At 43.2% G+C, this 21,285-nt stretch overlaps 1 protein-coding gene across 1 annotated transcript in view; it reads left to right on the top strand.

The window, feature by feature from the left end:
• Nucleotides 1-19,617, top strand: part of LOC126106811 (uncharacterized) — a 125,160-nt gene extending 105,543 nt beyond the window's left edge. Inside the window, exons 11-12 of the mRNA XM_049913205.1 lie at nucleotides 2,051-2,182; nucleotides 18,416-19,617. Of these exons, the coding sequence (XP_049769162.1) occupies nucleotides 2,051-2,182; nucleotide 18,416 (133 nt within the window). The 3' untranslated portion in view covers nucleotides 18,417-19,617. The remainder of the gene's footprint in view (nucleotides 1-2,050; nucleotides 2,183-18,415) is intronic.
• Nucleotides 19,618-21,285: the final 1,668 nt, after the last annotated feature.

Genomic DNA, 21,285 nt, shown 5'->3' with positions numbered 1-21,285 from the left:
ATTCTGGAAGTCGCGCATCTACTGGCTGCGGTGGTTACAGTAGCCTAACTCCTGCCAGATAATGTTTGCACATTACTGAAGCTGATGCCGAGATCCTTTTCTAGTGCACAAGTGGTCCAACCTAATCGTATCAACCACCCACTTCTTGTTATCCATAATGGCATCCCATATCAATAGGCATCTTTTCAAATGTCTGGAATGGAACTTGAACTGTTCCACAGTGGTGGATTTTGACAGAAATGCTGCCCCATATGCTTTCTTCATTCTCCTGTGGATGTCTTCCAGTGTTCTCCCTGTGGCAGACAAGAAAAGAATAAGGGCATGTTGATCCTATTTGGAAACAGTTGGTAATAATACTGCCGTAGTAAATGTTTGCACGTTTACCACATACACGTCCAAAACATGTGAATACTGCACTAATCCCCTGCCTATGTGTCAGAGCTTAGATATCTGCATTGGACTTGCACTACGTTGCATATACACAGATGTAGTGCCTTAAATCGGATACTTTTTGATTGACCCCTATAGTATTTGCCCCATTGAGTATTTTAGAAAGAGACAATATTTATGCAAATGGAGCTGTCATTAATTCAAAATAAATGACCACCAGTAAGTGAAAATTTTCCATTTATGTAATCACTCATTTCTAAAATGAAAGTCAATATTGTATGAGGGTTGCACGTGACGTTTTACATATGATCAGTAAGTGGTGCTGTTGATGTGTGACATTACTACTGTTTTAAAATTTGTTATTTGATGATGTAAAAACAATGGCAGTTCACAAGTTGGCAGAGTAGTTTGTATATGAGAAGTGTTTAAAGAAATAGTGTTATGAGAAAATGGAAATTTCACAAAGATTTTCATGGATTTTCGTTGGATGAAGACTTAACAATGTCTCAAATTGCTTTGTCCAGTGTACGGTTATCAGTCACCTTTAGAAAATACTGTTCATAATGATTTTGTAGAATTTGTTTCTGGTTGTGCTCCTGTTAGTGACGAGTTTTGCAAATATCACCCAAAATTGGGTGTTCGCAAACAAAAATATAGCTGCAGTGCACAATATAACTGAAGAGAATTAATATCAGAGACAGAGGCATCATTAATGAAAATTAAATTACTTCATATATAGTTTTGCTGTAACATTTAGCTGTGAAAAAGATCTGTTCCCCATGGATTCCACACTGTTTGACCAAAAATCAAAAACAGCCCCATGCCAGTTGCTGTTAGGTGAAAATAAATTAAACTTCCTGGCAGCTTAAAACTGTGTGCTGGACTGAGACTCGAACTCAGTACCTTACACCTTTAAGTATGACATTTGTACATACATGCAATGTGAAGTAACAAGTAACAGAACGTTAACTGTAATTATAAAGCAATGGCATACTCATGATCATGTATAGTGTGTTTTATAATAGGAGTGTATAGAGTGGTAAACTTAAGAGTCTATATGGTACGAATGTAAGAGTGAAAAAAAAAATTCCAGAAATGAACACCTGCAATAGTCAATAAATTTTCAAATTTATTTTCTTTTTGAGAAACAGCAAAATGATATATAGAGTTCATGCAAAATGACTTGGCCCATGCATAGAAATGTGTTCTCGTAGCCAGCACTAAGACTCCTCACCTTTGCTGTTGCCTGTCCAACGGTATGCTTCATCTATCAGAAGTGTCACTCTCATTTGTGTACAGATTTTCACATTCAGTACTCTAGTCAGAGACTACAGAGTTCTCTAAATATTGATATTATCAGTATAACCTGCTAATACGATAGTTTTGCAGACTTGCTAGAGGTACCTTGAGAGTTCCGCTCGCAAGTAATGTCAGATGTTGAACTGCATCTTACCTACTATGCAGTGGCTGCTCAAAAAGGGAAACCCCAGCATCAGTAATGGCATCCCTCAACTGTCGGCACAGCTATGGGCCAAATTATTTTGACTAAAGTGTCCTCCTTCATTCCTGTAAAAACTTAAAAATGTTGACCTGATATGTCTTGTTTTCCCTGCTTCGCGTTGCCGGCCAGAGTATTAAGAGGCAGTGTGTTCCCTTCCAGATCCAACACTCCTTTCAGCTTGGCGCCAGTGCCTCTCGCCTTCTGCTGGGCACCCGACAGAGGAGCACTGCACTGCATGTCTGCCTCTACTGGCCACATACCTTCTTGTGCCGACTTTTTCGATTACCCGTGGTAAGTGTCTTCGTACTGTTTGGTTTTTTGTTTTATGTGAGAACAGCTGTGCCTTACTTCCATTCAGGTGGTGACTACCTGTGCTACCTATTTAAAAGTTTGGAAGTTAAAAGTAGTTTACTTAGGTTTTGACACCTTGTAGGGGAGCAAAGACTATAAAGGGTTCTGAAAGCTAGGTATAATTTTATGTTTTTAGCTATGTCCATTGTCATTACTTAGAATTTGGTCATTCTCTGTATGTTTCTAACTATACCTTGCATAGAAACCACACTGCAGCTACAACTAAGATAGGAGGTAAGTGGTAGTTGAGAAGGGAGTGAGACTGCATTGTGGCCTGTCGGTCATATTATTGCATCTAACAATGGAAATACTATGACAATAAATTACTAGTCACCATATAGTGGAGATGTTAAGCTGCAGACAGGCACAACAAAGGACTGTACAAACAAGCTATGTTCCTTCGTTCTGACGCACACGTGCGGGATAGGCAGGAGGCTGGGATAGGTAGGGGGAGGGATAGCTGGGTAGAGGTGGGGGCAGTAAAGTGCTGCTTGTGGGTGCATACAGAGAGGAGTTGGAGGGAGGGTAGTGCAGCTAAGTGCAGTTGGGAGGGGGAAAAGGGGTAGTGGAAATAGAGCAGTAAAAAGATAAGATTGTGGGTGCATTGGTGGAACAGATGTGTTATTAATGCTGGAGTGGGAACAAGAAATGGGTTAGGTGGGTAAAGGACAATGAGTAATGGAAGTTGGGACCAGGAGGGTTATGGGAATGTAGGATACATTGCACAGAGAGTTCCCACCTGCACAATTCAGAAAAGGTGGTGCTGGTAGGTAGGATCCAGATTGTGCAGGTTGTGAAGCAGTCATTGAAGTGAAGGACTTTGTGTTAGGCAACATGATCAGCAATTGGGTAGTCCAATAGATCACACAACTGCTTTCACAGGTAGCTCTGCTTGTGTTGGGTAGGTGATGCTCTTGACAGGACTGGAGAAGACGGTGGTGGGAGGATGTATGGGACAGGCCTTGCATCTCGCCCTATTACATGGCTATGAGTCATGAGGCAACAAAAATGCAGACAAAAGCTTACTTGTTTCACACTCTGGCAAAATCAATGAAAAATCCAGGATGGGATGTAAAAATACTATGGAAAGGTAAGTTGCAACTCACAATATAGTGGAGATGCTGTTCTGATCATGGTGCGAATGGAGCGGTTGACTGCCTGTTGAATCTCTGGAACAGTTCCGAAGCAAATGCCACAAAGTGGGTCCTTCATCTTCAGAATAAAATAAGTCACAAGGACTTAAATCATATTATTGTTCATTTTTGGAACATCACCTGTGACCAGCTTTGTGAGAGAAGCGGTGACACATTCTGTGCAACCAACCCATCATTTTGCAAGGCAATGCACAGACACATACAGCGCAACCTGTGGCTCTGTTCAGTCGATGGAACTGGGAAAGACAGTATCATCCACCATACTCCCCAGACTTTAGTCCATACAACTTTGATTTGATTCTGAAGATGAAGGAACCACTTCGTGGCATTCGCTTCAGAATTGTTCCAGAGATTAGACAGGCAGTAGATCACTCCATTCGCACCATCAACAGAACAGGCTCTGCTAACGGTATACTACGCCTTCCACATCACGGGCAATGGGTTCCACACAACGCTGGTGACTGCTTTGGACAGTAACAGGTGCAAACATGTAACTCTTTCGTATCAGTTGTGAATAAATAGTTGCAATTATTTAAGTTACAACCCTTGTACCTGCTTAAAGGAAATCCCTTTAACTAAGGGCTCACCTTCAGAGGATGTTTTGTTTCCATGTAGAGAAGGAATTAGCATATTTCATCAAAATATGAGGTATTAGAGATAGTGAACTGCTTATTGGTGTTCACTCTGAAATTATTGGTATGTGAGAGCACCACCTAAAACAATTTGACAATTCAGAGGCTTCCTTTACCAGAATACAGATTAGCTGGCTGTCTTTCAAGGCATTCCTTGCAGGGTGGGGGAGTGGCTATGTAAAAAAAAAAGTATTCCATTTGACTCCATAGACGTATCACTGCACTGCACTGAATGGGTTTTTGAATGTTGTGCAGGGGCAGTTCAATTAGTGAAACTAAACTACTAACTACTGTTGCTTATAGGTTCCCTAACCCTGACTTCAGAGCATTTCAGCTCAAGCTAGGGAGGGTTATTTATTCACATTGCAGGAAGTACGAGAAATTAGTTATATGTGGTGACTTAAGTATAAATTTTGTATTTGATGGTGCAAGAAATAAGATGTCGGTAGATATCCTAAATTCATATGATCTGACGCAGATTGTGTTTATTCCAACTAGGGTGCAGGGGAAAGGTAGCACAGCCATAGAAAATATTTTTATTCATTCTTCATTACTAGATGGGCATTCTGTTAGTAAAAGGGTGAATGGTTTTTCAGACCATGATGCACAAATTTTAACACAAAAGGCTTTTGTACTCAAACAAATAAAATGTCACACACAATTAAAAACTATGTAGGAAAGCTAATCTAATGGCAACAAGAGTTTTTAAACCTTGTTAAGGAACCAGAGTGGCAGGATGTTTATAGTGCCAATAACATAGTTATCTATGTTTTCCTTAACACATTTCTCATGTCTTTGAGAGTTGGTTTCGATTAGAATGTTCTAAATGGGATACTAAAAGTAACAGGCAGCCTGGGCAGCTGACTAGTGGTACAAGAATATCATGTAGAACAAAGCGGGAATTACATAAAAATGTTAGAAGTAGTCACTATCAAGCTACAGTAGCCCATTAGAAACAGTAGCGTAAGGAGCTTAAAATTGTTGTTAGGAAGGCAAAGAGTATGTGGTATGCCAATAGGACAGCTAATTCACAGGATAAAATTAAAACCGTATGGTCAGTTGTGAAGGAAATGTTAAGTCAGTAGCACAAGCTCAATGGTATAAAGTCAGTTCACAGTAAAAATATTTCTGGTAAACGCATTTCTGAGACTGATGTCTGACATAGTCTTCAGTGATTTAATTATTGAATTAATCTCCCCTTTGTCAGTATCACAGATTAAGGATTCTCATGGATATGATGGAGTGCCTAGCAGAATATTAAAGTATTGTGCTGCACGTGTTAACCTTGTAACTTTTCCTTTAAGAATGGTCAGTTGCCTGAATGATTACTCAGTAGTAAAGCTGCTTTATAAAAAAGGAGAAAGGAATAATTAGGCAATTTAGGCCTATTTCTGTGCCATCTGAAAAGGCTGTGTCTATGTAAGGGCGATCAATCACTTTATATCACACTATTTGCTATCAAATATACAATTTGGCTTTAGAACTTGTTTAACAACTGAAAATTATCTTTTGTCTTTGAGGTACTGGAAGGATTAAACAAAAGGTTTGAAATATTAGACTTTTTTTATTTAACTGAGGCGATTGTTTTGATCTCTCAATATTGCTCCAGAAGCTGGACCAGTACGGAATATGGGAGTAGCTCACAATTGATTCTCCACTTACTTTGACAGCAAAAGTCCTTATTCACAGTGTTGAGAATGACTGTGATTGTGGGGTCTGATTGGGGTATGGTCAAATCCCACTGAGCTCAGTAACATGTCACAACAGAACTGCACCCGTACTCGAATTGTAATCAACAATATGTTGCAGCTTCTTTATTTTTTCGCCAGTATGTCCGTCAGTCTTCTGTTTCAACCATTTGTTGTGTGACTTGTGGTCAACATGCACCCCCCCTCTCTTTCTCTCTCTCTCTCTCTCTCTCTCTCTCTCTCTCTCTCTCTCTCTCTCTCTAATTGCACCACTTGATAGCAAGGACTTCGTCAGTGGACTTAAACTTAGTTTTTCCTTGTTTTAATTTCTTCTGCAGTTTTGGCATGTTGTGCCTATTCTTATGAACAGTGCCACATGTGTCTGTTCTATGGTTGTGGAGCCAGAGGAAGAGGTCTGGGCTGGAGTACAAACTATCTACGTACAGAATATGACCCCATTCCAAATACGGTCCCATAAGAGCTGCCCCTATGTTGCCACTTTCTCCCAAATTGTGGAACCCAATTTCTGTTGTTGCACTTGTATATACAGTAAAATCCCCCCCCCAGGGGGTCCACAACTCTTTTGTGGATACGTGCGTAGTGAGCACGGGACCCCGAGCTAATGTGGCCTTCCTTCCTTTCCGGGCTGCATACCTTCCCATTCCGCATCCTTCCCCATCCCTATCTTCGCCCCTCCTCACCTCACCTCTGGCTCTTTCCTTCTCTTTCTCCCCATCTGGGAGTATGGTTTGTGCCTACGTCCGGAGACGGACGCTCGTAAATGTACTGCATTTCTTGCCTTCCTTGCTTTTATGTCTTCTTCCTTCCTTTGTCCTTCTGTCTTTTTCCTTCCTTTGTCCTTCTCTTTTCCTTACCTCTTCTCTTTCTCTTTTCTCCGCTGCGGCGTTTGAGACCTCTCTTCCTTCCCTTCCCTTTCTCTTTCTTCCTCCCTGTGCGTGTCTGAAGGCCGACCCACGCCCTTCGTGCGTAGCCGGTGACGGGGGTAACGCGTAATTCCCCGCCCCGGGTAGACAGGTAGGACACGTGCGTACCCCCTGGTAACGGCCAGGCCCAGGGAGGGGTGATTACCCGAGCTGATACCTTCCGAAAATGCCGATTGGTCCCTCCGTCCGTTTGTCGGGAGGTGTGACCTGAGGTGTGAACAATCACCTAAGGCGGGAGTGCCCTCAGAGAGGGCCCCCACAAGGGAGGAGCGCGCCATCGGAGACGCCGGTAATCATGGGGGATTCTTCCGCAATGGTTTCCTCACCTTCCACTAAGTCTAGTCACAAACGTAAGCATACTGAGTCTCAGCCACAGACGATTCTTCCATCGTTGCCACAGTTCCTTGTTGTTTCTCGGTCTGATGAAGGTCACGACTTCTCCACGGTCAACCCTTTCATTATTCAGAAAGGAGTCGACGCAATAGCAGGTCCTGTAAAGTCTTGTTCCAGATTACGGAATGGCACCCTGTTGTTAGAAACACACAGTGCCCTTCAGTCACAAAAATTGCTGCGTACTTCTCTGCTCCACACCTTCCCTGTCCGGGTGGAACCGCACCGTACCTTGAATTCCTCGCGTGGAGTCGTTTATACACGCTCCCTCGATGGATTGTCTGACGAAGAAATTCAGCACTATCTGTCTGACCAGGGCGTAACGGCAGTTCATAGAGTAATGAAACGGGTTGACACGAACATCATTCCAACCCGCACTGTCTTCTTGACATTTGACACAGTTCAACTCCCATCGAAAATCAAAGCAGGCTATGAGATAATTTCCGTTCGCCCTTACGTCCCAAACCCTACGCGTTGCTATCGATGTCAGCGGTTCAATCACACCAGCCAGTCCTGTTCCAATCCAGCCAAATGTGTTACGTGTGGCACGGATGCCCATGAGGGTGCTTGTCCACCTCCATCCCCTCGCTGCATCAACTGTATGGGTGACCACGCTGCTTCCTCTCGAGATTGCCCCGTTTTTAAGGATGAGAAGCTCATCCAGGAAATAAGGGTGAAGGAAAAGGTGTCGACTTTTGCTGCTCGAAAATTATTCGCCAGTCGCAAGCCCACCGTGCCTCAGACAGGAAAATACAGCACTGTCCTTGCTTCTCCTCGGCCAACAAAGGAGGCGGCCACGCAGACTTGCGACCTCACCTTTAGTACCACGGTCGTCAGATCGGCCAGCGCAAAGATCGCTCGTTCAACCTCACCACTTTCGCCTGCCCACTCTATGGCTCGCCCTTCGTCGGGTTCTGCTACATCTCGAGCCCAAAAGTCGGACGCCAAGTCTTCGAAAAAAGAGCATACTCGTGAAGAGTTTTTACGAACCGCAGCTTCACAACCATCGGTTCCTCCTTCCTCTAAACAACATTCTTCCAAGAAGGCTACAAAGAAACCCAGTTCCTCTCCTTCTCCGCCAAGGCGTGCCCCCTCTACAGCACCACCTGGCGGAAATCGCCCTCGGCCATCTTCCGTGTCGCCGAGGCGCACTGCTGGTGGCCGGTCAACCGGCCGATCGCTGGTGGCAGGGACTGCTCCTGACCAACTTATGGATCAGGATCTTCTGCCTTTGGCTGAATGCCATTCCATGCTGTCGGTTGCTAGCTCCGAGCAGTCTTTGAGTTGACAGCAACTTTGGTCCCATTCCTCCATTCTCTTTTCACCCCATGTCCATTATCCACTGGAATATCCGCGGCATTCGAGCCAATCGGGATGAATTGTCGGTCCTCTTACGCTCCTACTCGCCGGTCATCTTCTGTCTTCAGGAAACAAAGCTGCGTCCCCATGACCGCTTTGTTCTCCCTCATTTTCAGTCTGTCCGATATGATCTCCCCTCTGTTGAAGGCTCTCCAGCCCATGGAGGACTCATGATTCTTCTCCGTGATACTCTCCATTATCACCCAATCCCCTTAAACACTTCCTTCCAAGCTGTCGCCGTCCGTCTTTCACTTTCCGGATACACGTTCTCTCTTTGTACTGTATACATTCCATCGTCCACACCAATGGCACGAGCTGATCTCCTTCATCTTCTTGGTCAGCTTCCACCCCCCTATTTGCTGGTTGGGGACTTCAATGCCCACCACCCGCTTTGGGGATCTCCACACCCTTGTCCACGTGGCTCCGTATTGCTAGACGTCTTCCACCAAGCGGATCTAGTTTGCCTCAACACTGGGGTCCCCACATTTTTGTCTGCCTCCACGACAACCTTATCTCATTTGGACCTTGCGGTCAGTACTGTTCCGCTAGCTCGGCGCTTCGAATGGTTCGCCCTTGATGATACACACTCGAGTGACCACTTTCCATGTGTCCTCAGACTGCAGCCTCAACTGCCATATATGCGCCCGCGACGTTGGAAGTTTGCCCAAGCCGATTGGACACTTTTTTCGTCTCTCGCGACATTCGATGACCGTCGCTTTCCCAGCGTCGACGATGAGGTCACACACATTACCGACGTTATCCTTACAGCCGCGGAATGTTCAATACCACGCACCTCCGAATTGCCCCGGCGCCCCCCAGTTCCTTGGTGGAACGAGGCATGCCGTGACGCAATACGTGAGCGGCGACGTGCTCTTCGCATTTTCCGTCACCATCCTACTTTGGCCAACTGTATCCGCTATAAGCAGCTCCGTGCGCGATGCCGTCGCGTCATCCGCGATAGCAAGAAGGCAAGCTGGAAATTCTTTATTAGCTCATTTAACACCTTCACTCCCTCCTCGGAAGTTTGGAGTCGGCTTCGACGGTTCTCAGGCGCGCCTAGTTTCTCCCCGGTTTCTGGGCTCACTGTCGCGCATGATACCTTAGTGGACCCCGTCGCAATTTCTAACTCGTTGGGTCAGCACTTTGCTGAGATTTCGAGCTCTTCAAATTACCCGCCAGCGTTTCTCCCGAAGAAACGTGCAGCGGAAGTGCGACCTCTTGCTTTCTCCTCCCAAAATCACGAAAGCTACAATACTGTTTTCTCCATGCGGGAACTCCAACATGCCCTCTCATCTTCTCGCTCCTCCGCCCCAGGACCGGATGGTATCCATGTCCAAATGTTGCTGCATTTATCCACCCATAGTCTGCGTTACCTCCTTCGCCTTTATAATCGAATTTGGACCGGCAGCACCTTTCCCAGACGGTGGCGGGAAGCTATTGTCGTTCCCGTTCCGAAACCTGGAAAGGACAAACATCTTCCCTCTAGCTATCGCCCCATTTCTCTCACGAGTAGTGTCTGTAAGGTTTTGGAGCGTATGGTGAATTACCGTTTAGCTTGGTGGCTGGAATCCCGCAGCCTTTTAACACCAGCCCAATGCGGATTTCGGAAGCATCGTTCTGCAGTTGACCATCTTGTCGCTCTCTCCACTTATATCATGAACAATTTTCTCCGGCAACGCCAAACGGTAGCAATATTTTTTGATCTGGAGAGAGCATACGATACCTGTTGGAGGACAGGCATCCTCCGCACACTGTTCTCTTGGGGCTTTCGAGGCCGGCTGCCCCTTTTTCTTCGCGAATTTATGGCAGAGCGCACTTTTCGGGTGTGGGTGAACACTACTCTCTCCCGTACTTTCTCCCAAGAAAACGGGGTACCCCAGGGATCCGTGCTGAGTGTTGTACTGTTTGCCATCGCCATCAATCCAATTATGGATTGTCTCCCTCCTGATGTCTCGGGCTCCCTCTTTGTGGACGATTTTGCGATCTACTACAGCTCTCAACGGACCAGCCTTCTTGAACGACGTCTTCAAGGATGTCTCGATCGCCTCCACTTGTGGAGCATCGAAACTGGCTTCCGTTTTTCACCCAGTAAGACCGTTTGTGTCAATTTTTGGCGACGTACGGAGTTTCTTCCGCCCTCCTTACATCTAGGTCCTGTCAACCTTCCGTTTTCAGACGTCGCTAAATTCTTGGGTCTTATGTTTGACAGAAAACTATGCTGGTCCTCCCACGTTTCCTATCTTTCGGCTCGCTGTCTGCGATCACTTAACACCCTCCGTGTCCTGAATGGTACCTCCTGGGGAGCGGACCGAGTGGTCCTTCTCCGCCTCTATCGCGCCTTAGTGCGCTCGAAATTGGATTATGGAAGCATAGTCTACTCCTCTGCTCGGCCGTCTATTCTTCGGCGTCTCGACTCTATCCACCACCGTGGATTACGTTTAGTGTCTGGAGCTTTTTACACTAGCCCTGTGGAAAGCCTTTATGCTGAGACTGCTGAACCTCCGCTGTCCAATCGGCGAGCAGTCCTCCTGAGTCGTTATGCTAGCCGTCTGTCTTCCATGCCTGCTAATCCAGCCCACGACCTTTTTTTCGACGCCTCCTTTGATGTAGGGTATGCAGGCCGCCCCTCCTCCCTACTACCCCCGGGAGTCGGCTTCCGTCAACTGCTCCATTCTCTTTCCTTCCGCTTTCCTAAAACCTTCCTGACAACTTGGGGTACAGCACCGCCTTGGCTCCGTCCCCGGATCTGCCTGCTCCGTGACCTTTGTCAATTTCCCAAAGATGGTACCCCTACACTTGTTTATCGTCGGGCATTTGCTGCTCTATGTGCAGAAATGACGGACGCCACATTTATTTACACCGACGGCTCGAAAACATCGTTAGGTGTAGGGAGTGCCTATATTGTTGGCGACACCCCAAATCGCTTTCGGCTTCCCGACCAGTGTTCGGTTTATACTGCGGAGCTTTACACTGTTCTCCAGGCTGTCCACTACATCCGCCGCCATCAGCGGATACAGTACGTTATCTGCTCAGATTCTCTCAGCTCTCTCCTCAGTCTCCAAGCTCTTTACCCTGTGCACCCTCTGGTCCACCGGATTCAGGACTGTCTGCGCTTGCTTCACCTGAGGGGCGTCTCGGTGGCGTTCCTCTGGCTCCCGGGACACGCTGGTATCTGTGGGAATGAGGCGGCCGATATAGCGGCCAAGGCCGCAGTCTCTCTTCCTCGGCCAGCTATTCAGTCGCTTCCTTTCACCGATCTTCGGAACGATTTATGTCGCCATGTTGCTCAATTATGGCATGCCCATTGGTCGGCACTTCCCTGTAATAAATTGCGGGAAGTGAAAGCCCTTCCTTGCGCTTGGACCTCTTCCTCCCGAACGCGTCGTCGGGAGGAGGTAATTTTAGCTAGACTCCGGATAGGACATTGTCGTTTTAGCCATCGACATCTTTTAAGCGGCGATCCTCCCCCACTCTGTCCCCACTGCTCTCAGCTGTGGACGGTAAGACACCTTTTAATTGAATGCCCCTATTTTAATCCGTTACGCTCCCGTCTACAGCTATCGCCTGATCTATCGTCGATTTTAGCAGATGACACGCGCTCCGCCGACCGCGTTCTACAGTTTATTAGTGACAGTGAAATGACGTCAGTCATTTGAAGCTTTTTTTGGGGACAATCACCCCCTTTCTGTAGTGGATTTTTAAGCAGTCTTCTATTTTTAGTTTCTCCAATTTTCTGACTTTGTTCCCATTGCTGCTGGTTTTAAATTTCGGATTTTTACTGTCTTAAGTCACGGGCTGGGCGCTAATGACCATAGAAGTTTTGCGCCCTAAAACCACAAAAAAAAAAAAAAAAAAAAAAAAAAAAAAAAAAAAAAAAAAAAAAAAAACAGTAAAATCCAAAATATATACTCTGACAGTCAAATGTGTTTATTCTGAACCTACTTTGTTTGGTTGGAATAAATTGCTTAAAAGATAATCATCCTTTAAACAGTAAGAGACTTCCATCTATACGAAGCTTTTGATGTGGGCAAAATGAATTAGGAAACATCTTACGAACTTTGTCAACAATTGTCGTAATTTTAGACTGTCACCTCCAGTACTCGCAGAGTTATCACTGAAGTGTAACATTCTCAGACAAAAACGGTCTTGGGGCATAATTTCACTGAAAACTGTTGTTCAAAAGTGTGTCTCTGGACCAATAATCACTTAATTGTAACTTTTTAACTTGTGCCACTAGAAGGAAAATAGCAACAAAACTTTTCCTCAAATCCAGTCTCTTTCAGCTTTGACAGTTGAGAATTTAGACTCTGTTTTTCTCTGGTGTAAATGTAAAAAAGATTTGTTTAGTCTTCAATAAATTGCAACAGTTCTTGAGACATAAATATCACAAAAAATGGAAGAACACTAGGGTCAGTATCTGATTGACATTTGTGACCTTAACTCAAGTCATTGAAGTAATAGTTTAATGGCTGGAAATTGGTTTCTTTCCAGTCAAATGTCACTTTAGCTCACTCTTTTCTGAACAATTTCACTATCACTTTCTGATTCCTCTCGCCTCTGATGTAAAGGGCTGAGGACTACAGCTTTGATATTCTGTTGAAGACCAGTCGCTACTAGCAATGTCAGAGAATTCACTCACTCACTCTTGGTGACCATATCTGGGATTTCTTTGTGTGTGCAACCACAGCAACATGACATTTCTCAAATAGAGTACAAGAAAACTGACAAAAACACAGGAATCAGTAGAATTCTGCAAAGAGGGAACACAGCAACAAACATATATGCATTCTTGAACTAGACTGTCAGACCACTGAACAGCGACTGGAAGAGCAGGGCAGAAAGACAGATCTGCATGTTTCCACATCTGTAGTGATCAGGTAGCAGTGACTCAGTGCACCTAAACTCGTCCCTAGTGGTGGAAAGGACCGTGGCACGGTATGCGTCAACATGTCCTTACCGCTGTAGGGAAGACTCGAGGCCTGCACTTACGCAAGTCAGGTTCACAAGGGGAACGTCGAGACATAACGAGTTAACATGTCCCCAGCAGTCAAAGGATTAAAAAGAATAGCTCAATGTAGTCATAGGATCAAGCAACACACCTTTCATGCCTCACACCTGATTTGTGACAAATAACCTGTTGCTGTCATCCTGCAGTCAAATAGTCTATGCATTGTCTCGAATTGTGAATCAATAAAATAGACAGAAATACAAAATAAAAGTTAAATGAATAATTTAATAATAAGGGTTGATTCTAATGTCCGTAAGTGATGTATGCAACTGAGAATAGTGTTGAATATTGTTTATTCAAGAAAGGAAATCTCAAAGAAATGGGAACAACAAATACCCTTATCAAATGCGGTAAAGTTACGTTGAGGGCACTACAAGAATGGTAGCAAAATTTCCAAACTAAATAATCATCAAAAATACCCAAAAACTCAGCCCATTGTGTAATCACAATACATGAACATTCACCGCCTCATAACATGATGATTCACAAATCAACTCAAGTGATGCAGTAATCATACTCTTGTCTATTCTTAGTTCCATAATTATCAGGATTTTGTTCCGTTGAGCTGGGTAGGAACTTGGTGAACAATATGCCTCCATTGGTTTCTGTCCTGATTTAGCTTTTCCCTCTCGAGATCTTCCTTAACCTGATCTGCCCATCTCTTTCTAGGCTGCCCAACTAGTCTTCTTCCTCGTACCTTCATCTCCAAATAGTGGTGTGGAGTTAGTCGGGTGCATTTGCTTCACATGACGGAACCACTTCAATCTCGAAGCACTCGTCCTCTCCTCTGTAGTTAATGTCACCTGCAGGTCTCTCCTAGTTTTTTGTAGAGCTGACCTAAGGAACTTCATTTCACATGCTTTTATTTGGCTCCCTTCTCTCTCACTTAAAACACAGGCCTCTAGACTACACATGATGATTGGCAGGAGACAAGTTTTACACACAGTCTGTTCGGCTCTGTGAGGGACTTCCTTGTCCCAGATTAGATTTCAACTTGGTGGAAGAAGCTAGATCCTTTTGTTATTCCGTTTAAGACTTCTAGTTTGGAACTTCCAGCGTGTGATATGATGCTCCCCAGATAATTGCAGCTTGTCACACATTCAACCTTCTCCCCCTCCAGTATTATGAGACAAGATGTGGGTGTCCTCACCTTCATTGGCACTGCCTTGTTCCTACTCACAGTTAACTTAAATTTTTTAAATTTTGTGTTCCAGTAATCTAGTCTCCTCTGAACCTCTATTTCCATCTCTCCCCAAATGGCAATGTCATCACTAAAAAGAAAAGCATTAAGATCTCCATTTTCTTCTTCTTTCATTTCTTTCCCGATTGTGTCCATAAGTGTAATGAAGAGTAAAGGGAAGAGCAAACTTCCTTGCTGAATACTTCTATTTGTCTTAAACCATTTTGATCTTCCACCACCTACTTGTACACTGCAGTTAGAAGAGTCAAGGTGCACAAAAGAGAAACAGTAGTTGAGAAGGGAGTGAGACAGGGCTGTAGCCTATCCTCAATATTTGCTGATGACATTGTAACTGTCAGACAGAAAAGGACTTGGAAGAGCAGTTGAATGGAATGGACAGTGTCTTGAAAGGAGGATATAAGATGATCACCAACAAAAGCAAAATGAGGATAATCGAATGTAGTCAAATTAAATCAGGTGATGGTGAGGAAATTATATTAGAAAATGAGACACGTAAAGTAGTAGATGCGTTTTGCTCTTCAGAAAGCAAAATAAGTGACAATGATCGAAGTAGGAAGGATATTAAAGTGCAGACTGGCAATGGCAACAAGTGTTTCTGAAGAAGAGAAATTTGTTAACATCGGGTATAGATTTGTGTGTCAGGAAGTCCCTTCTGAAAGTATTTGTGTGGGGTGAAGCCATGTGCGGAAGTGGAAACGTGGACAATGAACAATTTAGACAAGGAGAGAACAGAAGCTTTTGAAATGTAGTGCTGTAGAAGGATGCTGAAGATTAGATGGGTAGATCATGTAGCTAATGAGGAGATACTGAATATAACTGGGGAGAAGAGAAATTTGTGATAAAATATGACTAGAAGAAGGGGTCGGTTGGTAGGACACATTCTGAGGCATCGTGGGATCACCAACTTAGTACTAGAGTGAAGAGTGGGGGAGGGGAATAAAGATGAATACAGTAAGCAGATTCAGAAGGATGTGGGGTGCAGTAGTTACTTGGAAATGAAGAGGCTTGCACAGGATAGAGCAGCAAACCAGTCTTTGGCCTAAAGGTAACAACCACCACCACCACCACCACCAGAGGCTGGTCTGCCTCCTTCCAGAACTCCACACATTGTCAGAATTGATTCTTTGAGCACTTCACTCTAAAAATCCCAATCACCAGTTGACTCCTGTAGTGTCCCACTATCATCAGCTTTTCCATTGGCTGAAGGCTATCCCCCACAAAAAATGAATCATTCTTAATGCTACAGAAGTGATTAGTCATCTCGACCACTTTTCAGCCCTAAACTAATATATTACAATTACGTTTAAATAAAAGCAAATATGTATTTGGTTACATTTAGGTAATTTATAATGAATATAAGCAATAACTGGTTCATAAATACATGAGCCAGTAGTCTTGTAAAAGTGCACTCACGTTAAATGGCTACATGTTATTGCTAAGTATTATTTAAACAATTATTTATGCATGCTTGACAGAAGTCTCTCTTGGTAGTCTTCATAATAGTGATGTCAGCAAACACAAGCAACTGACCACTTTTAAATTGCTATGGTTTTTAATAGCACTTGCAATCAATGTTTAAAGTAAGTTACTGGCTAAATAGTAAACTGTGCATAAAGTAACTGCATAGTATGACAATGTACAGTATTGCTGCTGCGTTCATTTGCCATGTAAATGAGGAGAATACAGAGTTCTGATAAGCTTTTACACAATGAAAAAGATACATAAGATGCTGTAAATCAATAAAATATACAGGTATGAAGCTTTCAGAGACGATAGTTATAGTGCAGTGCTATCATCTTAGCTGCAATAAAAAGTTAATTCAAAGGTTCATTGTGATATATGTTTATTCCATGTGAATTTTGGTGTCTGTAGTTTTAAAGATATTGAAATATTGTTGTGTTATTGGATGGAAGTTATTTTTTTGAGAACACAGATGTATTCAGATTTGCTTTAGTACTTGATGTGAATTATTAGACTCTCAAAGAGCTGTAAAAAGCTACATTTGTCTGACATTCCACCATGTCGTGGAGCACGATCTCATGCATAGAGGCCATGCAGATGATAGCCATCAAAATTCCCCATACTGTGATTTTCCTTATTTTTGACGATACTGCCATTCTTTGTACGTGGACTTGCTTGTACTGGTCACCCAGGTAGGAGCCAGAACTACTGCAATGTGCCCTGAGACCTGGGCCCACTAGCATTCAGCCAACAATTACATTTTACTTTGTACCAGTACTGGGCAGCTGATTACTTCACCTAAATATGCATAACCGTACCTCATCACAGCTAAAATAGCAAATTAGGAAATAAATAATTCATGAAGAATGTTCAAAGTGCTGTTCCAGGAAGTGAATGACTGTAAGTGCCATTAATACAGAGGCAGCAGTAATATTTCTAGCAATAGAACTGCAGTCAACAAAAGTGATTTGTGATTTCTTGTTAGTATTTTACAAGAGAATAACAAAATGAAAGTCAATGAAAAAGTCTCATTGACTACTGATTCCTACTCAGCTCCTTTCTTGGGTCCAGGTGGTGTGAAGTTTACAGTAGAAATCTCCATTCTGTTGAGAATGAAATGGTGTCAACAACAAGTCTTAGTGTTTTAAAACCGACAAATCTGACTCTTCTTTCAGATGAAGTGTGGCATTACATACATCTGACTTGGTCTTCTCGTCTTCCCACTTTCCTCTTTTGACTAAATTGACATGTTCCCATTCTTATTTTTCAGAAAAAGAATTTTAATAGCTACTAGAGATGGATGAATGTGATATTTCAGAAGAATCTTCGATTTTAAAGAAATTTTAGCTGCTTGGGAATGGCATCAGATGGGTTTGTAACTTCAGCTGACTCAAAAATCTCGTGTAGATCTGGAACAAAAGCCTTGCTCTCCTTCCTGTATTTCTTTATAACTGCAAAATCTGTCTCAGCTGGAAAAGCTGTGCTCACTCAGGAAAAACTTGTTTTCCTCTTCAAATTATTCCAGGCTAAGGGGAGACGACACTCGATGCACGGAAGTTGAAAGTACAGTGTGAAGCACTATTGGGTACAGACTGTGCAATCTATTGAATTTTTAGGATCCTTTTTACATTATTTGGCACTTGGAACAGCTGTAGGGCCTTCCAACAGAGCACTGAGAACACAGTAACCCTGAAAAAGTATTCTGTGAAATGATTGGCACTCGGAATGTTTTCCATTTCCACTCATTTTATTACAGCATTACGACTGTTGGAAAAAGTCACACACCTACATCACCAAATGCCCTTTTGCCTTTAAGGAGCTTAAGCCTACTGTGTAAGTACTTCAGGGGACACTTCACCTCTAAACTGCAGAATTGACAGTGATCTGTGTCACTGATTTGCAGAAGGCAGTAAAAACTGATTAGAGGTTAAGTCATGCAAATAAATGGTGTACCAATGTTTTGGTGTAAGAAAATATTTACTAGAGAAATTTGGACTGCTTGTTCATAAGAAAAACATCTTTGAATAATAATGCAAAATACTATAGTTTGAGCTGGGCTACAAAACATAAATTATGCTGAAAGATAGGTGCTTCTAGGTATATTAGATTGACTCGTGCGGTAAACAGTTAAAGGAATAACCTATTGAACAAATGAATACAATTTTTTTTAATGAAAGCCACTTTTAGACAACTTTCCTGCATGAAAATTTGAGGATGTGTGCCACTAATTCCTTGGAAGCATGTTCTGATTCAGTTTATTCAAACAGAAAATGATTTTGAAATAATTTTCAGTTTTGTCACATAACTGACCACCGACAATGAATTTTTCCTTTCAGATTTCTGAAGTGGATGCAGTATGTTTTTTACAAGCCTGACAAGAGTGTGTTGCACCTGTGATATATCATATCTGGGTGCTACAGAAATGACTCAGCTTACTGACAATGTAAGCAGAAGCTTGCGTATTGACATCGATAAAGGACTTCAGGTTCAAGTATCAAAGTTGGCTGTCTTCTGCTGAAGTGACCATCTCAACTTTCATGGAATTTCTTAATGAAGTCATTACTTTCTCATTAATCTTTTAAAAAGAGAAATTGAAATTATCTTGTAGGCAGGAGCTAAATTACAGCAAGTACATAATTGTATGCAAACATTTGTTATGTATGTTTTTGATGCACTATTTCAAGTGAAATGACTTCAGGAGCACTGGGAAGGTACGATTGATGTATTTCAAAGATGGAGAAGAGAAGATACACCATTGCTTGTTGATACATTCCTGAGGATAATAAAATAGGTTTGTCAAGGCTTCTTACATTCCACCTTAAATTGAACATTTATGTTTGTACCTCAAGGTTCCTGTCACAATCTGAGAAATTGTGCCTGGAGAGTGCATTTAATTTGATTAGAGTAATCTGGAGAAAATGGATGTGTTACCAGAATTTTCAAATTTTCGTTGGTATGTGAAGTATTTGCACTCTGGAATATTGAGAAGTGGCATATCTACTGCATACAGTGGTGAACAGGGAGGGATTCAGAGTTTTTAGAATGATGTAAGAAAGTGATTAACTGTGAAAACTTGAAGGAAAGAAACTGATGAAATTGTTTGCATGTGAGCATCATAACAACTAGACACGTGTATGGCAATATTTCATTGATTACATGATTGTCATAGATTATGCTTGTCTTGCAGGTTTATACTTTCATGAAGTACTAAATCATGCATAAGATTTTACCTTGATATGCTTACATTATAAACAAAATAAGCATTTCATTTGAACATTGAAGATACCAAATCTGCGATAAAATTTTTAATGTTTCTACTTGTAAGCATATTTTCAGACATTGACAAGCGTTGGTATCTTCAATTCATTATCTAAGGCAGCTACCATGTGTTGTCTTTCAAATTCCTCTCTTCCAGTTGTATGGCTTATTCTGCTTTTATGTAAAAAATATTTGATGGCTGCTGTAAATATATGCTGTATTAATTTTACCTTGAGTCACTGGAATCTGGAACTCAAAATAACTTAAATATACATAGCTTTTATCTGTGATCTGTGCTTAATGTCGTGTGAACAGTGTATATAGTACACATGATGGTTTTATATTTTGCATAAATATGAATATAAAAATGAAATTACAAAATCAATGAAATGCTGATTTCATTTTCCCTTGCACACTCGTTTTCCTTACCCACGTTACAGCACAATTTTGTTTATCCTTAGTTTCAAGTCTGTTCTTTCTTTCTTCTGACCTGTTTTATGCAGCCCATCATTAATTACTCTCCTGTGCTAACCTCCTCATCTCAAAGTAGCACTTGCAACCTACATCCTCAATAATTTGTTGGATATATTCAAATCTCCGTCTGCCTCGACAGTTTTTGTCCACCACAGCTCCGTCTAGTACCATGGAAGTTACTCCCTGATGTTCCCCCTGCGGGTCCAGGGGTTAGAATAGGCCCGAGGTATTCCTGCCTGTCATAAGAGGCGACTAAAAGGAGTCCCTCCCCATTAAGGGGGTAGTTTGAGCCTGCATCCGGATATGGACGGTTCCACGACTTCTATTTGTGGTCATTTTGGTTTTTCACTTATTCTTGTTTCTTCCTCCCTTTGTTTGGTTCCTTTCTTTGTCCTTCTCCTTCGCACTGTCTTCCTTACTTTTTCCCTTGCCTCCGCTTCGGCATTTGAGACAGTCTGTCCTTTCTCTCCCTATCTCCCTTCTTTTTTTCCTCTTCTTCTTTCCTCCCTGTGCGTGCCTGAAGGCCGGCCCACACGTTCGCACGCGTAGCCGGTGACAGGGTAACACGTAATTCCCCGCCCTAGGTAGACAAGTAAGGCACGCACCTACCCCCTGGTAAAGGCCAGGCCCAGGGAGGGGTGATTGCCTGAGCTGACACCTTCCGACCATGCCGATTGGTCCCTCCGTCCGTTTTTCAGGAGGTGTGACCTGAGGTGTAAACATTCACCCAAGGCGGGAGTGCCCTCTGAGAGGGTCCCCACAAGGAAGGAGCGCGCCATCGGAGACGCTGGCAATTGTGGGGGATTCCTCCGCAATGGATTTCTCTTCTTCTTTCTCGACTTCTGCCCAAAAACGGTAACTTGACCAGCCACCAGTGACAAAAGTACTACCGCCTGCCCCAAAGTTCCTCGTAGTTTCTCGATCTGAGTACGGAAAGGATTTTTCATCTGTCAATCCTTTTGTTATCCAGAAGGGCATAGATCCCATAGCCGGATCTGTCAAGTATTGTACCAGGATGCGTAATGGTACCTTGTTACTAGAAACTGAGAGTGCCTTTCAGGCACAAAAACTGCTTCGGGCCACACTCCTGTACACGTTCCCTGTCTGGGTGGAGGCTCACCACACTTTGAATTCGTCGCGTGGCGTGGTGTATACTAGAACACTCGACGGATTGAGTGGTGAGGAGATTCAGTCTTTCCTTGCTGAGCAGGGCATGACAGCTCTCCACAGGGTCATGAAAAAGGTCAACAATGACCTTGTACTGACCCGGACACTTTTCTTGACCTTTGATAGTGTTCAGCTGCCGTCACGCATCAAAGTGGGCTACGAGGTTATTTCTGTTTGTTCCTATGTCCCGACACCTATGCGCTGCTACCAGTGTCGGCATTTTAATTACACTCGCCAGTCTTGTTCTAATGCGGCTAAATGTGTCACTTGTGGCAGGGATGTCCATGAGGGTGACTGTCCACCTCCG

The sequence above is a fragment of the Schistocerca cancellata genome, chromosome 10 (assembly GCF_023864275.1).
Source record: "Schistocerca cancellata isolate TAMUIC-IGC-003103 chromosome 10, iqSchCanc2.1, whole genome shotgun sequence".
Lineage (NCBI taxonomy): Eukaryota > Metazoa > Arthropoda > Insecta > Orthoptera > Acrididae > Schistocerca > Schistocerca cancellata.
The sequence above is the reverse complement of the archived record's forward strand: the minus strand, read 5'-3'. Positions and strand labels throughout refer to the sequence as shown.